Genomic DNA, 23,605 nt, shown 5'->3' with positions numbered 1-23,605 from the left:
AGGGGAGCTGGACAACGGTGAGGATGATAGTTAGCTTGGAGGTGTCGTCAAGGTCTAGTCGGACCACCCCCTGCATCAAAACCACCTCAGTAAAAAATAAAAGACAGGTCACTGTCATAGGTGACTCGCTTCAGAAGGGAGCGGAAGGCCCGATATGTAGACCGGACCCGCTAAGTAGGGAAGTCTGCTGCCTCCCTAGGGCCCAGGTTAATGATGTAAAGAAGAAGCTTCCCTCCCTAGTATGGCCCTCAGATTATTATCCCCTTTTGATCTTTCAGGCAGGCAGTGATGAAGTAGTGAGAAGTCCAAGAGCAATGAAGAAAGATTTCGGCACCTTGGGACGACTGGTCAAGGGATCAGGAGCACAAGTCGTGTTCTCCTCTATCCCTCCAGTTGCAGGCGATGATCAGGGGGTAAAAAGGAAGAGGCAGAAGATCAATGCCTGGTTCCGAGCCTGGTGCTACGGGCAGGACTTTGCATTCTTTGACCATGGCTTGATTTACCAGACACCAGGCCTGCTGGTAGCAGACAGGAAAAGCCTGTCTCACAGGGGAAAAAGGGTTCTAGGACAAGAGTTAGCAGGGCTCATTGAGAGAGCTTTAAACTAGATTCGAAGGGGGACAGGGAGGTAACTGGGCTTGCTAGAGAGGCGCCTGGGTGTAGTAGCTCAGCGCTTGTGTGGCAGCGTGCTAGTATTTTTGAGAACCAAAAGGCCTACCACCCCTCGAGGGTGAAAATTACATGCACAACTCCCTCCCTGAAATGCTTATACACCAATGCACGCAGCATGGGGAATAAAGAGGAAGAATTAGAGATCTGTGTGCAGTCGCAGGGCCATGAACTCACTGCACTTACTGAGACATGGTGGGATAGCTCACATGACTGGAATGCTGTCATGGATGGCTGTGTTCTTTTTAGGAAAGATAGCACAGCAAGGCGATGTGGTGGAGTTGCTCTTTATGTGAGAGAGCACCTGGAATGTATCGAGCTCTCCCTGGGGGCAGATGAGGAGCAAGGTGAGAGCTTATGGGTAAGGATTAAGGGGCAGGCTAATATGGGAGACACTGTTGTGAATGGTTATTACAGGCCACCTGATCAGGATGGGGAAGCTGATGAGGCCTTCTACAGACAGCTGAGAGTCACCTCACAATCACAGGCCTTGGTTCTCATGAGGGACTTCAATCACCCTGGTATCTGCTGGGAAGGCTACACAGCCAGGCATGTACAGTCCAGGAGGTTCCTCCAGTATATTGATGATAACTTTTTGACTCAGGTGGTGGAGGACCAACAAGGAGAGGTGTACTACTGGACCTAGTACTGACAAACAAAGAGGGACTGGTGGAGGACATGAAGGTTGGGGGCAGCCTTGGCTGTAGTAATCATGAGAAGATAGAGTTTAGGATCATGTGCAGTCTGCACAAAACAACAAGTAGGATTGCAGCCTCGGACTTCAGGAGGGCTAACTTTGATCTCATCAAGGAACTGGTTGGAGAAATCCCATGGGTTAGGGCTCTAGAGGGTAGGGGGGCTCAAGAGAGCTGGATGATATTCAAGTCCCACTTCCTCTAAGCTCAGGATCAGTGTATCCCTAAGAGCAAGATATCAGGCAAGGGTAGCAGGAGACCTGCATAGCTGAGCAAGGAGCTTCTGAAAAAGCTCAAGTGGAAGAAGGAAGTTTACAGTACATGGAAGAAGGGACTGGCCACTTGGGAAGATTATAGGACTGCTGTCAGAATATGCAGGGACGAAACAAGGAAAGTCAAAGCCTCCTTGGAATTAAACCTGGCAAGGGATGTCAAGGTCAACAGGAAGGGTTTCTTCAAGTACATTTGAAGTGAAAGGAAAACTAGAGAAAATGTGGGCCCGCTGTTGAATGAAACAAGTGCTATGAGAATGAATGAGAATGAGAACCTGCTCTGGCGGGGTGGTTGGACTAGATGTCCCAAGGTTCCTTCCAACCCCTATCATTCTGTGATTCTGTGATCTGAATGATGGGATCAAGTGTACCCTGATGAAGTTTGCTGATGACACCAAACTGAGTGGGGAAGTGGACACTTCGGAAGGGAGAGCTACCCTGCAGGAAGACCTGGATCGGCTGGAAGAGTGGGCTAACAAGAATCTCATGAAGTTCAACAAAGACAAATGTAAAGTCTTGCACCTGGGAAAACATAATCCAGGAGTGCAGCACAGGCTGGGATCTACCCGGCTGGGGAGCAGCTCTGTGAAAGGGACCTGGGGGTCCTGGTGGACAGCAAGCTCAATATGAGTGAACAGTGTGCTGCTGCAGCAAAGAAAGCCAACAGGATGCTGGGTTGCATCAACAAGGGCAACACCAGCAGAGATAAAGAAGTCATTATCCCACTCCACTCAGTGCTTGTCAGACCACACCTGGAACACTGTGTTCAGTTTTGGTCCCCGCTATGCAAAAAAAGATGTGGACAGGCTGGAGAGGGTCCAAAGAAGGGCCACAAAGATGACCAAAGGACTGGGAAGCCTACCATATGAGGAAAGGCTGAGAGAATGGGGTTTGTTCAGCCTTGAGAAAAGAAGGCTTAGGGGAGACCTTATCACAATGTTCCAGCATTTAAAGGGTGGCTACAAAGAAGACGGAGACTCCCTTTTTACAAGGAGTCACATAGAAAAGACGAGGGGTAATGGGTACAAGTTACTCCTGGGGACATTCCGATTGGACACGAGTGGAAAATTTTTCACAAGGAGAACAACCAGCCATTGGAATAATCTGCCCAGGGAAGTGGTGGATTCCCCAACATTGGACACTTTTAAGATTCAGCTGGACGGGGTACTGGGCCATCTTCTCTAGACCGTGCTTTTGCCAAGAAAGGTTGGACCATATGATCCTTGAGGTTTCTTCCAACCTGGTATTTTATGACTCTATGATTCTAAATTGCCCTTCATAGAAAACTGAATTTCTACCACTGTCTAATTTTCCCCACTATCTAATTTTTATTTCATCAGTCAACCAGCTTGTACCAGAAAAATCCTGAACAGTGCTTAATGTACCATGTCTGGTAGGCTTCCCATTGGAGAGAGTTTCAGGAAACAAGCCTGTGGATTGCTGGGATTGCACATCAATAATCTATAAATTTAATTTTTCAGTTAAAACTCAATTTGGTTTTCCAAACCCGGCAAGACCTGGAGTGAAAAACAGATGCTTCTCATTTTTTTCCCAGTGCATGCCACCTATCTACAGAAGATACTTCAAATGATACAATTAAGCCATTGCACAAGCTTCATATCATCCTGTTTTTTTAAAAGTTTACCATAGTAAGATGACTTCAGTGCTTGCATTGCCAATGTAGTACCTAGAGTGCCATCTTAATTTCTGAATCTAGCCAGCTGCAGATATTGAATACTGTTTAGAGATTTACAAAACATAACACAAAACAAATTGAAGTCATTACCAGTATAAAAGTGGCATAGAAAACTGGCTTAAACTTTACAATGTTGTGCTATAAAAAAGTCTTTAACCTTTTCTAAGGCTTGCACCAAACATCAGTAAATAGCTGGAAGGAATAAAAATAGGAGACACCTGTTTGCTGATGAAAAAAAAAAATCAAACATAGTCAAAAGAATAGATTTTACTCTTCCAGTAAGTGTTAGAGCGTTATTTACCCAACAGGAAGAGGAAATTTTCCGAAGTGGAATTGGTTGTAAACAGCCAAACTTTAGGATAGTCTCAGAGAGTCTTCCTGATGATTACAGTGTCTTTTATCTCTTTGGGTGTTTGCACGTGCTATTTTTCTAGTTTATATTACCCTTTTCAATCAGTCGTGTATTTAGCATGTAAACAAAATATATTCATTCCAATGAAGCACTGGCAATGACGCATTATGTCTTCTGCTCCCTACTTCCATCAGTCTTGCAATCAGCTAACTTCTGCCAATTCTCTACATTTACTTGGAAAGCAAAGGTGAGCAAGTCACTTTCTAGAAGTGTCTCTGTTTCTCTCTATTACTTGAGAGCAAACAGCAGTTGTATTTTCTACTATAAGACCATCACAAGAAGATTGTTGATAAGAAATGAGAAATGAGAAAAATCTTAGGAATACTTAGTAGGAACCAAAGTAACCCGTGTCTGAAGTACGTATTCCCTAGCGATCACTGAGAACAAGCCAGAGCACCTACAGTCTTGCAGGAAACAGTGACTCAGAGGACACCTATCCAAAATGACAAAAACTTGTTTTGGGAAAACTGCATTCTGGAAGAAATCAAAATATGGAGAAATCTACAGCAATATACATGACTTACACAGCACTATTAGAGATCATATTTATGACAGATGAGCGATTTTTAATGGTAGGCATGTGAAGAAAAGCTTGGAAGGTCTTGGAAATTTTATGGGATACAGAAATATCCATATTTAATGTAAAAATGTTTAAAAATAACCTTTGGGAAGGACGTTAAACTTATGCTTCAGGGCAATGCCTCTGACCAGTTAAACTGAGACTTGTATGTGGTGGTAGATGAGGTGGGGAAAAAAACTGTTTTTCTACTGAGTTCTTCAGGCATTCCTCTGAAGTCTGCTTACAGTAGATCAGACAGAGAACAAGATGAAGCTGAGGTCTGACATTAAATGGCTGTTCCTATGTTCCATTTTCTCCCCCCCAATTCTCCAACGTAATAACAAGTACAAAGAATTATCTATCAACATTAGACAGAAAGTTATTGAAAATTATATCAACAATGCAAACAAAAGTTTTACAGCAATGCTCAGAACGTGAGGAAGAGTATTTTATAATAGTTGTTTGACTTGTTTCTAGCATTAGTGCTTCCTAAGATAAGGTTACTTCTACATGAAGTAATTCAAGTATACATAGTTGGAGAAAAAAAATAAATCTGTTTATAGGACCATGGCAGCCATTACCTGGTACTATACTACAGAAGCCTCAGAAGAGAAAAAGTTATCCCACTGGAATTAGTTCCTAGGGAAAAGCTCTAATTCTCCAGTGCAGATGAATGGAAACTTGGTCAACACTGATCTTTAGCTGTGTCCTACACAATGAAATTGAGAGTTTCAGCATGAAACCTTCAGGAAACATCTCAGGTAAAACCACGTACAGAAAGAAAATTTAATTCCAGTTGCATTAATATACACAATTCATGAAACCAGAGAAATTCTAACAGAAATACATTGTATGTCACATTTGGGCATAGAACACAATACCTCATATATATTTTTAAATATGAGTAAATATAAATAGTAGTTGAAATTACAGAAGGTTTTTATGGTAAGAAGTATCTTCCTGGTACTATTACTCTGTCAGATGAACCTATCCATGCTTATTTATAAACATAGAGTCAAATTCTAAGGTAGTAACTAACCACATCCATGCATACTGGCACATATATGCACTTGTCAAAAATTGTATGGGTCCCCTGGAGACTAACTCTGAAATAACCATTTTCAATGCTGAACTTAGATGGAAAAACAATTTTTATTATTATTCTGGGCTTCAAAAATGACCAATTTACCTGAATAAAGCCCTCCTTTTCCTTTCCCTTTCCCTTCCCCTTTCCCTTGCCTTTCTCTGAAAAGTAACAATCTGTCCATGTGAATGACAATGTGAAACAGCTTGTGCTAAAAAAAAAAAAATGTTACAGTGAAGTCTATTTTTTTTCAGACCTACTTTGTTTTCTCACTTTCTACATGCAGGGTATAACAAAACCAAATAGCCATAAGCTACACTGTAACTTTTTCAATAAATGCCCTTTAAAAACCAACCAAATAAACAAACAATCAAGCAAACAAAACCTGTGGAAATTCTATTGTTTCATACAATGACTTGAAAGATATTGTCCTTCAAATTCTTTATGTGACCAAAGTTTATGAACAAGCGAATGCAGTTTAGAAAAAGCCTTTCTTATATAGACAAGGTGGAACACTAATACTTTTATATTTGTTTTAAAATAAGCAGTAATATTTTCCCTTGCTTTTTTGTACTTGTCACTATTTTGTATTCTAAAAATTCAGCACATTCATTTAATTATTCAAAAATACCCTCAAGGATTCTAGTAAACTGTGTCTTCCTGTCTGAGCTAGCAGTTTTCATATGAAGCATAGCCCTTTTTTTAACTTGTGGACTGTCATTCAAAATACAAGGTAGTAACATTTCTTATGTTTGCAAAATACCAGTAGGTTGGAACTCTGCAAAACAGTAAATAAAGGATTTTAAACAGTAGCATATTAAACCTTTTCAACTATCACATTATATGACTTGTTAATTTAATACAACCAAATAGAGAATTTTTTGTAAAATTATGTTGTAACTTTTATGATAGATTTATTGCTGGTTTTGTCAAAAATCACTATAAAAAGGCAAAGTCACTGTTTAGCATTATGTCTGCCATTCAGGTACATACACTCACTATATATATTTTAGAAAGAAAAAGAACCCCAAGAACGCTACAAATATCACAAAGTTTTGAAGACAGTAACAGCAAGATCAAAGGTGATGTGTGTTTGAATCACTTGTATAGTATGCTTCAGTATTCCATATGCAATTCTGAATAAATAAGCAGCACATTACATCTCAAAGCACTGTGAAATTTTAAATCTTGTTCCATGTGTTGGATTTTATTTGGGCATGCACGTTTTGGGTAATGTTGAATTAAATATTCTCAGTGTGTGGCTAGAAAAAACTGAAATGTTCTGTTACAGGCACATTCCCAACTGTTCAGTCACTGCATCTTGTGTAATGGGGACGTGAATGCAATTCCCAGTAGCTAGTCTTGTTTGGCTTCTGTTTCATGAAGTCAGAAAACAACTTACCTAGAAAAACAAAAACCAAACCCAAAACTAATATATACATAGGGTAGAGGCAATCTGTATCTTTTCAGGAAATGAATTTTTAAAAGGTTTGCTTAAAAAACCAGACTGTAACAATTGGCAACAGCCATTCAGATATAAGCTTTAAAATGGTTTTATTCCGAGACTGGGCAGCTGGGTGATTTGTACTAGATTTGTGTTTTGCCTTTGGGTGTGTTTTTTTCCTACTAGTTTTTAGTGTCTCATTTCCAGACACTGTTGTCTGCATTTTTGTAGACAATGGTAATTCCCTAGCGGATTGCACTTTACTGTTGAATTTTAGAACTTAAAAATGGTAAGGAGAGTTGGTAATTTTAACTAGATGCAGTATTACCATTGTAAATGTCACTAATAAAATGCAACAAGACAGAACATGCATCTTAAAACAAAAGGGTAGCCATGTTTGGGATATGTTTCTTAATACCTTGCCTTTCTACATGCCCCACTTTTACAGCCCCTTACCATTTTCAATTTTTCCTATTTCTATTTTGCTATTTAATTGGCAAAATGCCTCTGTAGATATTTTAAATGGTTTGATATAATGTTTGAATATCAATATAAAAATCTACCTGAATGACACAATGATAATTTTTCTCAACTTTTGCCCAGAATCACTAGGGGACACAGGTATAGCTGCTATTCCATCAGGCGTATTACACACATTAAACATCTTTAGACATATTATTTGTTTGTTTTAAATACTCATTCCAAATCCTGTGATCCTGACCTTCTGGTAAATTTGCTAGTATAGGAGAAACCTCTCTAAAATGGATGTGTTGCCTCTTTACAGCTATGATATATTCCATTACCTTTCATGCAGTATCATACAAAAAGAGCAACATATCAATTTGATCCAATCTGAATAAGCAAGGGAGAAAGTCTGCATACTAGAAAGTATGCAAGCTACAAGCACCAAAGCTTCTTCTCAACAAGATTTCTAAAAAATATTTCTAAAATAAATCAGAACCATAATTCACTTGGAGAACTACTTTTTATAAATTACATATTGACATTTTTTATGATTACAGTTCTGGTTTTAGTTGAAAGTGTAGAGATATGTTAAGAGTACCAGTTAGCATATGCTATTTATTAAATTCAATGTTTACTTTATATTAGCATGTAGCAAATAAAGACTACAATGTACTTGTTCTTTTTACCCTTATAAGCTTGTCACGTGTATAAGTATGGAATTCAACTATATATCCAGAAAGTAAGAAAAATACAAGACATGACATGCATTTTTTTATCATACTATTTTTTTGATAGTATTACAGTTAGTATTTTTCACATGGAGACACAAGCATTTGTCATTATAAAATGGAGTAAATGGTTAGAAATTGTCATTAACACAATTACCTATTCTTATTGGTCTGATAGTAAGAATGGCATTTTGATTAAATAAAGAAGTGCAATGTAATGGAAAATCACACATGTATATTTAGATGTATATTTACAGATAAAGTAATTATACATGGAGTGGTATAGGAACAAGTTAGTATGCCTATTTAACCATTCTCCATGGAAACTACAGTTCAGTGATTAGCCAGCTTAAGAATAAAACTGAAACACCTGTGTTCCCTCTCCTCCCAGCACCAATGAAATGCTAGTTGTTGTTATAGGAAGAATGGAGAAAGAGAAAGAAAACATTATGCTGCTGTATAAATCACAGATGGGCCTATAACTTGGACACTGTGTGTACTTCCTGTCCCGTCATGCCTGTACAGAAACGATTAGAGATTAGTAGGAATTAAAAAGCCTTGAAAAAGGGCAACAAGGATGACCAGAAGTTTGGGACAGCTTCTGAAAAGGAAGGACTGGGAAAGCCAGAAATCTTTAGCCTGGAAAGGAAAGAGCATGGGGCAATACGGCAGTGGCCCACAGGGGCAAGGAAAGAATGGCTTGGAATCAGCTTTTCATTCTCCTTTTCCACACTACAATTAGGGGACATGAAATAAATCTAGCAGGAGCAGTACTTAAAAAAGGGAGGCATTTTTTCATGCAACAGGCTAGACCTGTGGATCTGCTTGCTGAATGGTATTGTTACAGAACAGCTGATGTTGGCAGGGTCCTCTGGAGATTGCTTAGTCAAAGCTGCCTCCTCAGAGGACAAGTTTATATAGGTTCAAGGGAAGACTGTGTCAGTACTTAGAGACTCACTAACTTCTACTGAACAAACTACAACATGCTCAGGAAAACCCCTGTTTGATGGAGCATAGGAGAGTACTGGAAGACAAGTAATACGCATATTCTTTTCTGGCAATCCACTTATGACCTCCGTTGGAAATAGCATACAGGGTTAGATGGTTCTTGGCTTGAACCAGTACATCCATTCATGTATTTTCATGTAACCTAATACATACACACAATGTAAACCCTAAAATATTCATGCTTCACTAAATGTAAAGAACTAAGCAGTTGATTATGAAATCAGGAAGTCAGGCAGAACCCATCTCATTATCTACATATAAATGGAGGGTCATCCGTTTTCACACAGAGGAGACAGAGAAAGAGAGTACTGTGTACACATTCACAGCACATAAGAAAGTGAGAACCTGTTGTTTTACAACTTGCTTGTTTTAAGAGATTCTGATGTTCCAGTGAATTGGAGTCACTCCTTTCATATCATAAAATGACTTTCTTCTTATCTCAGAACACTTATCTCAGTGTTCTGAGAAACTTAGATACATAGCTCTGTGTAATGTGTACTCTGCAACTTTGGTCAGACCTTCCAAGCTGTCTATTAACAGCTAAATGAAATGACACTTTTCAGTTAACAAATCATACAGATTAACTCCTTTTGCATACCATGACAGAATTAAATAGCAGCTTTTTTGGATACAGCTGCCTAGGTTGCCCTACAAGACTCTGCACTCCTAGGCTGCCCCCACAACTATCTGCTTCATACTAGCAATATATTGTTTACCTTACACATGCTCTAAAACAAACCATTCTACTTTATCGTTTCTTATCTTATGTGTAGTCTGCATGACAGAGCTACAGACTAGTATGTTTTTCAGACTCCAGTTTTCTGCTCATACAGCATCTCCACCCTTGAATTGTTTAAATCCCTTTCCTGGATCACTGCAGACGCCCTAGCTAGTTATGAGGCCTGATGCTTCACTGGGACACCTTGCTCCCACAGACAAAGCAAATTAAAATAGAAGGGAACTGGAAACAAGGTATTTTAAAATCTAAACTTTGCTTCTTTATCAGACTAATACAAGAATATGAATGTACTGATCTTAGTTTATTTTTACCAGCTTTTCCTAAGCAGCACAAGAATAAGATTGTAGGACAGCTTTGCTTTTTAATTACATCTTCTACATGTGCTCCAATTGTGGCAAGAAAAACATTAAATAAAGAAAATATATGAAAGAATGTAATGCAAAAGTTTTCAAAAGCAATTTGATTTTACTGAGAGAAAGAAAAGGGAAGAACAGGGCTGGGGGAGAGAACTGGAAAAGCAAAAGTGAGAAAGCTCAAGGGTTGAGATAAGAACAGTTTAATAAAGGAAATGAAATGAAATAAAATAATAATAATAATGTTAATAATAATAAAAATTGTAATGAAAAGGAAAATAACAACAACAACAACAAAACCAAAAATGAAACCCAAGAAAGACAAGTGATGCAAATGAAAACAATTGCTTACCACCCTCCGACTGATGCCCAGCCTGTCCCCAAGCAGCGGCCTCCCGGCCACTATTCCCCCTAGTTTATATACTGAGCATGACATCATATGGTATGGAATATCCCTTTGGTCAGTTGGGGTCAGCTGTCCCGGCTGTGTCCCCTCCCAGCTTCTTGTGCACCCCCAGCCTACTCGCTGGTGGGGTGGTGTGAGAAGCAGAAAAGGCCTTGACTCTGTGTAAGCACTGCTCAGTAACAACGAAAACATCTCTGTATTATCAACACTGTTTTCAGCACAAATCCAAAACTCAGCCCCATACTAGCTACTATGAAGAAATTTAACTCTATCCCAGCTGAAACCAGCACAAATAGTTACAAGAAGAAAACGAAAGGCTTTTCTGAGTGCCAAATGGCACATGAAGAATCTCAAGGAACAAAACAATTTAAGTTGCTTACAGGTTTTGTGGATGTCTTTTCATTGATACTTGAATTCAATTTAATATGATACACTCCATCATAATACTAGTCCTTTATTCTTATGAAAGGCAGAAGGCAGGCTAAATTATACAGATCTCGTATTTTTTCCAGCATACTTTCTATCACTTGAAGATGTCCAAAAGTGGTATATTTTAAAGATTTCAACAAGATGTTCCAAGGATATTATAGTAGCTGATGTATACAATGTACTACTATGACTGCTTTTGACAACATTATTTGACCCTTTACCTTAGTATTCAAGCAATTATTAGGTCATATTCTTTTACAAATGCTAGTGAATGCTTGGTTAAACACGAGTCAAAGGTCCTTCAACCTTTTCTCATGTACATGTGAGATTATAAAGAGCAGTATCCAGTCTTTCACTACTTATCATTGCATTCATTACAATTAGTTCATAGTCACAAATAAGAATGAGTGGTAGATATCATAATTAACATTTAAAAATAATTGCACTTTATTTAAATCATATAATCATTTGCGTTGGAAAAGACCTTTAAGACCACCAAGTCCAACCATAAACCTAACACTGCCAGGTCCACCACTAAGCCATGTCCCTAAGTACCACACTTACAAGTATTCGAGGTGCGGCCTCACCAGCGCCGAGTACAGGGGCACTATCACCTCCCTGCTCCTGCTGGCCACACCATTTCTGATACAAGCCAGGATGCCATTGGCCTTCTTGTCCACCTGGGCACACTGCTGGCCCATATTCAGCCGGCTGTCAACCAACACCCCCAGGTCCTTTTCTGTGGGGCAGTTTTCCAGCCACTCTTCCCCAAGCCTGTAGCGTTGCATGGGGTTGTTGTGACCCAAGTGCAGGACTCGGCACTTGGCCTTGTTGAACCTCATCCAATTGGCCTGGGCCCATCGATCCAGCCTGTCCAGATCCCTCTGCAGAGCATTCCTACCCTTGAGCAGATGAACACTCCCGCCCAACTTGGTGTCATCTGCAAACTTACTTGATCCCCTCGTCCAGATCATCGATAAAGATACTAAACAAAACTGACCCAAATACTGAGCCCTGGGGAACACCACCTGTGACCAGCTGCCAAATGGACTTAACTCGCATTCACCACAACTCTCTGGGCCCGGCCATCTAGCCAGTTTTTTACTCGGTGAAAAGTATACCCGTCCAAGCCATGAGCAGTAGTTTCTCCATGAGAATACTGTGGGAAACGGTGTCAAAGGCTTTACTAAAGTCTAGGTAGACTACATCCACAGTCTTTCCCTCATCCACTAAGCGGGTCACCTTGTCATAGAAGGAGATCAGGTTAGTCAGGCAGGACCTGCCTTTCACAAACTCGTGCTGACTGGGCCTGATCGCCTTGTTGTCCTTTATGTGCCGTGTGAGGGCACTCAGGATGATCTGCTCCATAACTTTCCCTGGCTCCAAGGTCAGGCTGACAGGCCTGTAGTTCCCTGGATCCTCCTTCTGACCCTTCTTGTAGATGGGCTTCACATTTGCTAACCTCCACTCAACTGGGACCTCCCCGGTTAGCCAGGACTGCTGATAAATGATTGAAAGTTGCTTGTTGAGTACTTCCACCAGCTCCTTCAGTACCCTTGGGTGGATCCCATCTGGCCCCATAGTCCTGTGTGTGTCTAAGTGGTGTAGCAGGTCGCTAACCATCTCCCCTTAGATTATGGGGGCTTCATTCTGCTCCCTGTCCTCGTCTTCCAGCTCAGGGAGCTGGACATTTGGAAGAAATGTAGAACAACATATTCGTATTTTAAAATTCTTTCTTAGTAAAATCTCATTATCTGGAAGAAAAACCTTGACATTCTGTTGATCAGCTATTCTGTTGATCAAATATTCACTCTTACCTGCCCTTGGAATACAAAAAACAAGCCCATAGAATTGTCTTGTGAGTATAAACTAATCTCTGAAAGATGCTGTCAAAAAAGCTTCAGTTCTGAACCAAATAATGTAGTCAAATATAATCCAAAAAGTAGATTTAAAAAGCATAAGTTTCCCTTTATGAATCAAAGGATAGGATCAAACTTACTTGTGACCCTACACATTTCTAAGACCAACAGTTACCTTTTACCACTAAATACATTTCAATTCTGAAAAAAAAAATGTAATGTGGATGATGAAAGACAGAATGACATCAAAAATTACCTCTGTTTTCCCTAACAAAAATATTACAAAAACCAAACGTGCTATAATGTGCTGAAAAAGTATAATGAAGCTATAATACTCAACAACTTAATCTAAGGCAAGGCCTGTCGTAAGATTGTTGACATTATTTTCACCTGATCAAACTGAAAGCATTGCACAGATAATCCTTCTCATGATAGTACGACTTCTGAACTTAGTCAGCAGGAAGTACCTGAAATGCACATTTGAAAAAGGCTCAATGCAGGCATGAGTGGGGAGGGAGGAATTTTTTAAATTATTATTATTTTTACTTTTTTAAATCCCAAGCCAAACATACCGAATGGTCTGGGACCAAAAGATGCAGAAGTGAGGAAGAACCAACTGTGGATTAAATATCATGAAAAAAATCTGATTATTTTATGTGGAACAGTTTTTCTTCCTTAAAATCCTTGGAAAACACTACGAAAAGGCTTCAAAATTCCTATTACATACTCATTATATCAACCATATGTAGGTTGCGTTGAGTTGTCTTTTGAAAACCCCTCTAAGCCCAATGATAGCTTTATTATTAATTTGCTAACTTATATAGTGTTTGTTGTTGTAGAAGCCAGTTCTTTTAATTTAAGAAGGCTAAAATACAAAGTGAGGTAGGTGGGCATCCTTTCAGATGGTAATCTGTTTCCTGAAGCCCTGATTCAGTGGCAGTCTGCCCAGGAGAGAACTGAATTACAACTCCCAGCACCCCTCTCATTTCCAATGAGTTGTTTTAATTTTACACCAAGGGTTTCAAGACAGAAAGATATTTCAGATAACACACAAATCAAGGGCTATCCCAAAGGGTATTTTTCATATTCATTTTAGGAAGAAACCTGTAGGGTTGTTCATGTAATTGATTCCCACATAATTCAAGAGAAGTTGAACCGTTCACTATACTACTGGGTAAAATATCAGATACATCATAGCTGAAGCTGGCAATGCTGCCCACAGTTAAAGCAGCCTGACACCCATTACTGGACACTTTTCATTACTTGCTATTTCCAGTTTTACCAGCCATAATAATACAAACATCCCAAGCCAGATCCCCAAAACAAGGAGACTCAAAATGATACTGGATTTTGTCTTTCCCCCTGCCCATTCCACAGTGATTGTGTAACAGGCATTAAGACTCCTTATTCATTTGTGTTGTGGTGTTTTGCTAGAGTAGGAGCTATTTCTCCCTTCCTTACTTTTCAGTTATTCTCCTTTTCCATCCTCCATATCAGTCCTATTCTCCAGTCTTTACATGAGTTTTGTTCAGACTGCTTAAAGCAAGTGGAAGGCACGGTAGAAAAGGAGGAGTGTTCACATCATAATGTTCACAGTACAGGAGCAAATCCAACTTAATGATCTTTTTATGTTTCTTATTTCCACCTTGTACATATTACTTGGAATGGCAGCAGCTGCTGAAGGATAAGAGAGTTATGTCTGTCTTCTGAAGCATAGCAACATAGAAGAGGCAATCAGCTGAAAAAAGTCATCTCCCCGGACCCCCTCAGAAGAAGAAATTTATATCAAGTGTGGCACTCCTTTATGCAGGATCACAACTGTATCTTGCATTAACTTACCTTACTGTAGTCTTACATCACTCATGAAAAGCTTTGTGATCTTGGCAACACTAAAAATCCTTATTTTAACTGTTTACAATTTTCCTGACTCTGATTCCATGAACAGCTCCTCCTGATGGCCAATGTTTGGCTCTGAAGGAGGTGCAAAGTAGTTACCCTCATGTTTGGCATAAATTCCCAACCAGAGGAGAGAAAAAATTTAAGTAATTTTATTTAATTCAGAAGATTCATTTATGACAGAAGAAAGGATGCTTCAGCACCCAAAGCTTGAAAAAAGGAGGCTAGAGTGAACATGAGTGAGGAAAGAAGAAATAGGAGAATACACAGGATTGAATTTTCAGACTGGTGATCCAACAATAGGGGCTACACAAATTACCAGACATCTGAGCCACAGAAATAGTCTTTGTGCAGGTAGCAGCCCACTGCAAAAGTAAGCTAATGTGAATTAATTTAGGATGTATTGAGAGGTTTAAGCTAAACCATAATAGATTTAAGTTATCATGGGACCAATACTATTTAATATCTTTATCAATGACACAGTGGGATTGAGCGTGCCCTCAGGAAGTTTGTGGATGACATGAAGTTGAGTGCTGCAGTTGATTCACTTAAGGGAAGGAATACCATCCAGAGGCACCCTGACAGGCTTAGAAGTGGGCCCATGCAAATCTCATTAAGTTCAACAAGGCCAAGTGCAATGTCCTGCACCTGGGTCGGGGCAACCCTCAGTATCAAAACAGACTGGGGGATGAAGGGATTAAGAGCTGCCCTGCCAAGAAGGACTTGGGGGGGGGGGGGGGGGGGGGGGTGGTGGTTAATGAGAAGCTCAGCGTCAGCCGGCAATGTGTGCTTGCAGCCCAGAAAGCCAACCCTATCCTGGGCTGCACCAAAAGAAGTGTGGCCAACAAGTTGAAGGAGGCGATTCTCCCCTTCTACTCCACTCTGGTGAGACCCCACCTGGAGTCCTGTATCCAGCTCTGGGATCCGCAATACAAAGAACACACAGAGCTGTTGGAGCGAGTCTAGAGGATGGTCATGAAGATGATCACAGGGCTGAGCACCTCTCCTTAGAGGAAAGACTGAGAGAGTTGGGCTTGTTCAGCCTGGAGATGAAAAGGTCCCGGGGACACCTTATTGCAGCCTTTCAGTACTTAAATGGGGCTTACAAGATGGAGTAAGATGGAGAAAGATTTTTACCAGAGCCTGTAGTGACAGGACAAGGGGCAATGTTTTTAAACTGAAAGAGGGTAGGTTTTGATTGGATATAAGGAAGACCTTTTCTACCATAAGGGTGGTGAGACACTGGAACAGCTTGTCCAGAGAAGTTGTGGATGCCCCATCATTGGAAGTATTCAAGATCAGGCTGGACTGGGCTTTGAGCAACCTAATCCAGTGAAAGACGTCACTGCCCATGGCACAGGGTTGGACTTTAAAGATGATCTTTAAAGGTCCCTTACAAATTCAAAATATTCTGTGATTCTGTGATCATGAATATAATTATTGTATCTCATTTGACATGTGGAGATTTTATATGTTAATGTGTTTGTATGCCTCAAGAACCATTGTAACTTCACTGTTTAGTTGTAGGATAGAAATTAATCACAGATGATGATCCTCTCAGATTCTGCAAAACAATGCCAGCAATCCATGCAAATATTTGCTTAAATTACAGGAACAGTAGTTCCTGGCTGTCCATGGGCCATTTGCCTTGCTGAATACTAATGGAATTCCGTAACTATTAACAGAAGGACACAAAGTATCATCAGGTGGAAATTGACCCACAGATTGGAAGAAATACATTTGTTTCTTAATCTTCTTCATTTCATAAGAAATTAAATTAGTTTCTTTTCTTATAGTACGTTATAAAGCTATCAAACTGTTACACACAACTAAGAATGATCATTGTTGCCTTAACATTAGCAGGTGGGGTTTTTTTTAAATAAACTATTATCCATAAGCTTCAATTTTGGCCATCAATCAAAATCCAGATACTGAACACATGATTGTATAGGGGAAGGTATTTATGCTTCATTCTTAAGTATGGTTATAAAATATTTTCTTAGTATTTAATAGTTCTACAAATGTAGTAATTCAATAGGGACTTAGATAATAATTGTGAGTTGATATACTTATTAGATGTAGTAGAGAATAATGTATACAATCTATAGAGTAGCTTAATTTTAAAGGAGTTTCGCTATATTACAAGTATGTAAGCTATAAGATCACATGTATTTAGTCAGAATCCTTAAGCAGCCACAGAATGATGATGATGGATCACAGGAAATTTCTTTGGATATATGTCTGTGCACACATACTATACAAACTACCTGTCATCTAAATTTGACTGTAAATTAATTTTCTCTTTGAGTACAAAATTCAGGAGTACATACATATCTGTAAACATAATGATGTAAAATTTTTTAGGGTCAGTCTATGTTAGAAGTTTCCATATACAATTCTGAAAAGCACTAGAAGGTAAGTTTCCAGAAAAAGGGCCTTATGTTATACAGTGAATGGTTTAAGATAACAGTATTTCTGAGCACTAGATTGAGCATCAAATCCAACTGAGTTCACATGCTGCACATAGTAACAACACCGCCCTGAAATCTTAGCAAATCAAGGTGTATTAACTAAAGCAGTTATATGACAGCATTCATACTAACCTGCAATGAAAAGTTCTTCCAGGTCCATCAACACATACACCTCCATTGTAGCAGAGAAGTGAGTTCATTGTGGGCTCACTGCAAACATCAACATCAACTTCACAAAACCTGCCAGTGTACCCACTCAGGCAAGTACAAACAAATGCATTGACCACATCTTGACAAGAACCTCCGTTAATGCAGGGAGCAGATTCACATTCCTGAGGACAGAAATAATAATACATTGACTACACAGCTTTAAAACACATTACTTATTCACTCGTATCAACAGCAAGCGCAAGAGACTGAATCTGCAGATTAGAAAAAGAATGTTGGACTTTTGTCTGATAAGCAAAATTCTCTAATTTGGGGTAATTTTTGTTTATATAGAGATCCTCTGATTACAACTCATACTCAGTCTTGAAACTATGTTTGTTCCATCTAATTAATCTTGGAGAAATGCAAATATATTTTTATATAAGCAGTCTTACAGCCATAGGTATGTGCTTCCCACTCATGATTCCTTTATTAAAATTTTAAAGCATGTTTTTGAGCCATAGTATATAAAATTATTTCTTCTAAGTTTTTACAGTAGGGACTATTGCAGTGAAAAAAGCCACATTAGTAAGACAATTCTGGACAGAGTAAAAAATCCCAAATGCACACAAGCCTTTATCAGTATTTCCTGATAAATGCCTTCTTATCAATTAATGCATAATTTTGCAAATAGAAACATGCAGAAATGTTTATGTGTTCACATAATAACAATTCCCTCTGAGCAAGCTAATGTGAAAGTCGTCAAATTCAAGCCATGCAAAGTAGCAGCAAATTAATGTTTATCCAAAGTTACAGGAGAGTTTAGTGAGTGCAATTGCCAGTGCAAAAACGTGTTTTTGCCCTTGAGCACAGAAACCTAGTTTTTGCCTGTATCCCAAAGGAGTTTTATTCTGCTGCTGCCACCCAAATAGTCTAGCTAAATCCAGTATTTTAAATTTATTCTCACACTCCTGTAACTTTAGAAGGTTTAATTCTTTAAGGATATTCGAGGGCACTCAGATTTCCTGAAGGTACTACAGTTGCTTTGACAGAATGTAAATTCAGATACTCATGGGGAATTGTGAGAAAACAACTTATTTTCCTAAGCTGGGTGTATATAGGATGATTTATTAGTGAGCATTACTAAACTAATTGAATTATACATCCCACAGGAAGATGGGGAGAGTTCTACATAGTGCCAAAAATCAATCCTGTGTCTAGGTTCTAGAAGTAGGCTTTTGCTATATTAATTACATTTGTTGTTGGCAAACATAAGTCTTCTTTATTTTGTTTATTAAAAAATCTCAATTCACAGTTCCAACTTTCTGGGTTTTTTTCTATTCCAGTAACTTCTCTTGCCTAGTCTTCTTAATCTGTATTCACTTGTACCCCTCTCTACTACTTCTGGTTTCATAGCTTTGCTCATTAGCAGAATAAACTAAAAATCTATCAATTAACGGATCAATTTTTTATCTAATTATAATCCAAAAGTTAAAATTCAAAAAATATCAAAATCATCAAAGTAAGTAAGGGTAAATTCAAAGCTTGGACAAATGTTCACAGTTTGGGCTCAATACACCATCACAGTCAGCAAGTTGCAAACTTAATGTAAAACCTTTTAATTTTTATTCTATGGAATGTATTTTTCTTGCAAAATTTTACAAAACTGCTCACAGTAATTAGCTTTTACAGTAACATAAAAACCAGACAGTTTTTAGGAAAGAAATCACACCTATCACTTTCCAGTATATTTTGATGCACTGCAGTTAAAAGTTCACCATTAAACATGCAAAAAAACAGAGTACACTCTGTTACCACAGAAGTGCTAGTCTGCCTGTTCTTAACTCAGGCAAGAAAAATATTTCAGTAAACAGACACACAACTACGTTAAAAATTCCACAAATAACTTTATCCCAAAGTAGGTGAGTTACCATACCACTACCAAGTGCTGTAATTCAAGGTCTAAAAGAACGACATTAGATGGTAAACTGAAGTTGCAACACAGCTATGATCAAGTCCTGCCTACCTTAGTTCCTACCAGGGACTGACTGTACAGCTTGGCATTAGGGAATAGATGGCTCTACAGAAAATTCCCAACCACCCTGATTCCCTGAAGACAAGCTCACCTAACCGCCAATGCTACTTCAGTTTTGTCTTCCTTTTTATAATGTCAGATTGAATCTTAAATATGACCCCTAACCAGACAGCTCCCAAATCAGATCAACAGTTGCAGGGACTCTCAGTCCTAGAAATATTGCCTCTCTTCTCCAGTACAGTAGGGAAAAAAACTTTCTTGGGCACCTCAGGTGCCCAGTTCCCAACCTAGTAAGATATCCTTTAACCTTTTCTTGTCTAGAAGTGATCAGATCCTGTCAAAGGAAAATTGCCTTTGAATAACTAAGAAACCTGAAAATTACCAAAATAATATTCACAAAGATGGGTCATTTTAGTTTTTCCAAAACACAAATTTGTTGATACATAAACATGTCACAATTGCTCACTTACTTATACTTCATTTTGTACCTTCTTTTCTTCAATCGTTTTTTTAACCTTTACTAAATCTGAAATGCTATTTTGATCTGGAATTGAAAAATGCATAATTTTTAAGCTTCAAAGACAAAGTCTTCATCTTGCAGTAATCCTTCCAAAATTTTACAAATAACCTGTTTTTGTAAAACAAGTAAGTATCACTACCACTCCTGCAGTCAATGAGAGCAGCACAGGCTTGGTCCCTTAGAAACTTTCAGTATTTGGTTGGCAGATACGGAGAATAAATACCAAATTTCAATGGTGACGAATAACTCAAGCTAATACACTGAATGCTGTTCATGTGCAGATAAAATATGCGTGACTGCAATTTTTTGTCGTTAGAATCTGATGTTTGCCAGTAGCAGAAAAGAAACTGATTTTGCAATACCTCACTAATCATGAGGCCAGTTTCTCCATGTTATTTTTCTCTTTCCTCTCCTCTTCTCCATCTCATTTTTGGGGGAAAGGAGGTATACAGTGTTGGAAGCAAAAGGCAATCTCTGTTACCATCACTACACACTCATATACTCGTACTATTCTTAAAGTTGGCACCTTTACGGCAGCTAAAAATCTGTAGATTATGTTGCAGAACAGAAATATATACTCTGATCTTGATCAGCAATCCAGGCCTGAAGCCCAAAAGTAATTTGACTTTAGTTTCTTAGTGAAATCAAAGGGGAATAAACTTCTACAGGAATTGCTAGTTGTTTTAGATTATGAATGTTTCAGGTGCAGTTCTGGCTTAGGATGTTCTTAATTCCTTCTGCTGTTCCCTGCTATTTCCTCACCCCAAATCATGCTGCATTGTCTTTTTAGTTGTGTCAGAATAACAGATTAAAATGCTTGTTAAAAACTCAAAATAACAAAACAAGAACAAAAACAGGCCAAAGAAACCTTTTTTCCATGTTTTTTGAAAGCTGGTTTTCTAATTTGTTTCTCAGCACATAACGCATAATCATGGGTTATGCAAGTATAACCTGGAAACTATTATGAGGGAAGAACTATTTGAAGATGGGGACACGAGAAGTTCTTAAGTCGGCACTGACACTTAGAAGGAACAAACGGAAATCATGTGACTGGAAGTTTTAAAATCTAGTTAGATTAAAAAAAAGGGAAGAAGAGGATAGGTTGAAAAGGAATCTGTATTTAAGAAGTAAGACTGCATAGTTATTTTCTGCACAAGTCCTCTTGATAAGGCTTTTCAGAAAGTTGTTTTCTAAATATATTTATTTTAGCTTGAACTACTAGTGCTTGTGGAAGCAGGAGCAACTGTCTGCAGAAATCTGTCCTTTGTTAGTGTGACATCACCTCTGTTTTAAATAGCCTTGTGCAGTAATAGTGAGAAGAAGGTGACCATGATGCATTGTCTTAATATGCCTGTGTATTCAACAAAGTAGGCAGAAATCAGTATTTCCTTTTGACAGATCGGGTATTTGCTAGGTGACTGAACGCATTGGCAGCATAAAAGGATATCATAGGTGGGACTTTAAAATTTTAATTTTGACATCTGACAAAAAACACAGAAAAAAGTTTCAATGGAAGGTGAAGAAATAAGTATGAAGGTATTAGGATCAGGAGTAGTTAATGCAGCTAGCGGAACCTGAACAGAACCGCTGATATATCTATGTGCAGTGTCACTTACTCCAAGATGAAATCTATGTGCATAGAGCAAGTACTTCATTACATGACATTTATTCCTATTACAACATAGTGTAACTTCTACCAAAAATTTGCTAGCAATGAATGATTCAAAAAAACAAACAAAAAAAACCCCACAAAGAACAAAATGCCAAAATGAAACTCCCCCCAGAAATCACAAAATTACTTTCAGTTCCTTGTTGGAGTTCTCAGCAAAAATATTCCACTTAGAAAGCAGAGACAGTGCCGAGATCTCCGGGTACCACCGAGCAGTCATAACACTGAAAGACTGAGGGGCAGTAACAGTGAGGACAGCTTTTGTCTCTTTGACTTTTTTGTGACTCCTCAGGACCTTCTAGAAACAGTGAGTACTCTTTTTTTATTATTCTCTCAGATGTCTTTCTTTCTTTCAAGCAACCCTTTCATTTCTAGTCTCCTCTGAGAACACAGAAAATCTCGTCCTTTGACTGGGGCCTCTGTGGCTCACTTGGGGTGTGAACAGGAGGCATAAGGCTTTCCTGTTGCTGCAGCAGTGTACAGACTCTGTGTGAGCCTCTCCAAATTCACACTCAGCTTGGCCTCACAGGCCTACTGTCCTCTTGCCCGAGCAGTAACACACTATTCCAGGCCTTGCAGATTGCTTCCTTTAAGAAAAGAAACTGAGGTAATTCAGGTATCTCTCTGGTGCAATCCTGTTAAAACAGCTTTACATGGCAAGGTTTTGTTTAGAGTGGGGGCTGCAGGGCGGCCCCTGTGAGGAGAGGCCGGGGCTGCCCCGTGCGGGACACAGCCGGTTCCAGCCGGCTCCAACCCACCCACCACACCAAGATGGTGGTGCCTCTGGGAAAGCTTGTTAAAGAAAGAGTAAAAAACATGGTGCATCAAAGTGTGAGAGAGAAAAGTGAGGAGTAAGTGTGAAGAACAGCCCTGCAGACACAAAGGTCAGAGAAGGAGGGGGAGGTGATGCTCCAGGCAATCTCCACCAGAGACTCCCCTGAAGCGCTGTAGAAGACCATGGGGAAGTGGGTTGGCCCCCTCCAGCCCATGGAGGACCATGGTGGAGCAGATATCCACGCTGCCACGTGTGTGAACACCACGCCACAGCAGGTGGATGTCCCCTGAAGGAAGCTGCAGCCCATGGACAGCCCACATGGGATCAGGTTCCTGACAGGAGCTGCAGCCTGTGGAGAGGAGCCTGCGCAGAAGCAATTTTTGTGGCAGGTTGGGAGGAAAGTGTTTAATTGACAGTAAATTAAATTAATCTTCCCCAAGTCGAGTCTGTTTTGCTTGTGATGGTAATTGGTGACCATGACCAATCTCCCTGTCCTTATCTTGACCCACAAGCTTTTCTTACTTCCTCCCCCTGTCCTGATGAGGAGGGGGAGTGCAAAAGCAGCTGGGTGGGTGTCTGGCAGCCAGCCAATGTTAACTCACCACACCTCTTTATTCACAGACTGTGAAACTTCCTTTTCTGTCACATCAGAGCAAGTAACTTCTCCAAACTGAGCTGCATTGCCTAGCTTTTTCTGTGGCCATCACTGCCCTCTATCTTTTCCCTTTCTGTTTTCTAGTTTGTTCCCTTCACAGGCAGCTTCAGCCGAATCAGGGCTGCAGCCATCCATCTCCAAGGGAAGGCCAGAAGAGATGCTGCTCAGGCCTCATCTTGGCAGGTTCCTCCTGGTCTAAAGGAGTTTGTTTCTTCCACTCTCACAAAAAAAATAAAAAGGTAAGTGCCCCTTATTAACTTCAGTCAGGGTGCTCTGCTCATTCCTCAAACATCATCACATCTGTAAATGATGCCCAGTGCTCACATTTTACAGCATACCAATATTCCCCTTCCTAGCTCATCTTTTAAAACACTGACAGCTTCAATAAGCTCCCTTAAAAATAAATGAAATGATTTAACAAAACAGAAATTATACAATTGTAATTATCTGTATAGAGTTTTTATCTTTTCACTTCGCTAATCTGACACACTTTATTCTCATCCAAGTACCTTTGAGTTTTCTTATATCTGATCTCTAGAGTAAGGCAGGAGGGCTCCCTTTCAGTAGGCTTTTTTTTCCTAAGTCTCATTTTTTTCTGTGAAGCATACACTTTTCCCAT

At 39.4% G+C, this 23,605-nt stretch overlaps 1 protein-coding gene across 1 annotated transcript in view; it reads right to left on the bottom strand.

Moving 5' to 3' along the window:
• Positions 1-23,605, bottom strand: part of EYS (eyes shut homolog) — a 939,662-nt gene that overhangs the window by 489,128 nt on the left and 426,929 nt on the right. The window contains exon 28 of the mRNA XM_059831070.1: positions 17,318-17,517. Within this exon, the coding sequence (XP_059687053.1) occupies positions 17,318-17,517 (200 nt within the window). The remainder of the gene's footprint in view (positions 1-17,317; positions 17,518-23,605) is intronic.

The sequence above is a fragment of the Gavia stellata genome, chromosome 2 (assembly GCF_030936135.1).
Source record: "Gavia stellata isolate bGavSte3 chromosome 2, bGavSte3.hap2, whole genome shotgun sequence".
Lineage (NCBI taxonomy): Eukaryota > Metazoa > Chordata > Aves > Gaviiformes > Gaviidae > Gavia > Gavia stellata.
Note: the sequence above shows the minus strand (reverse complement) of the source record. Positions and strands in the feature narration are given on the sequence as shown.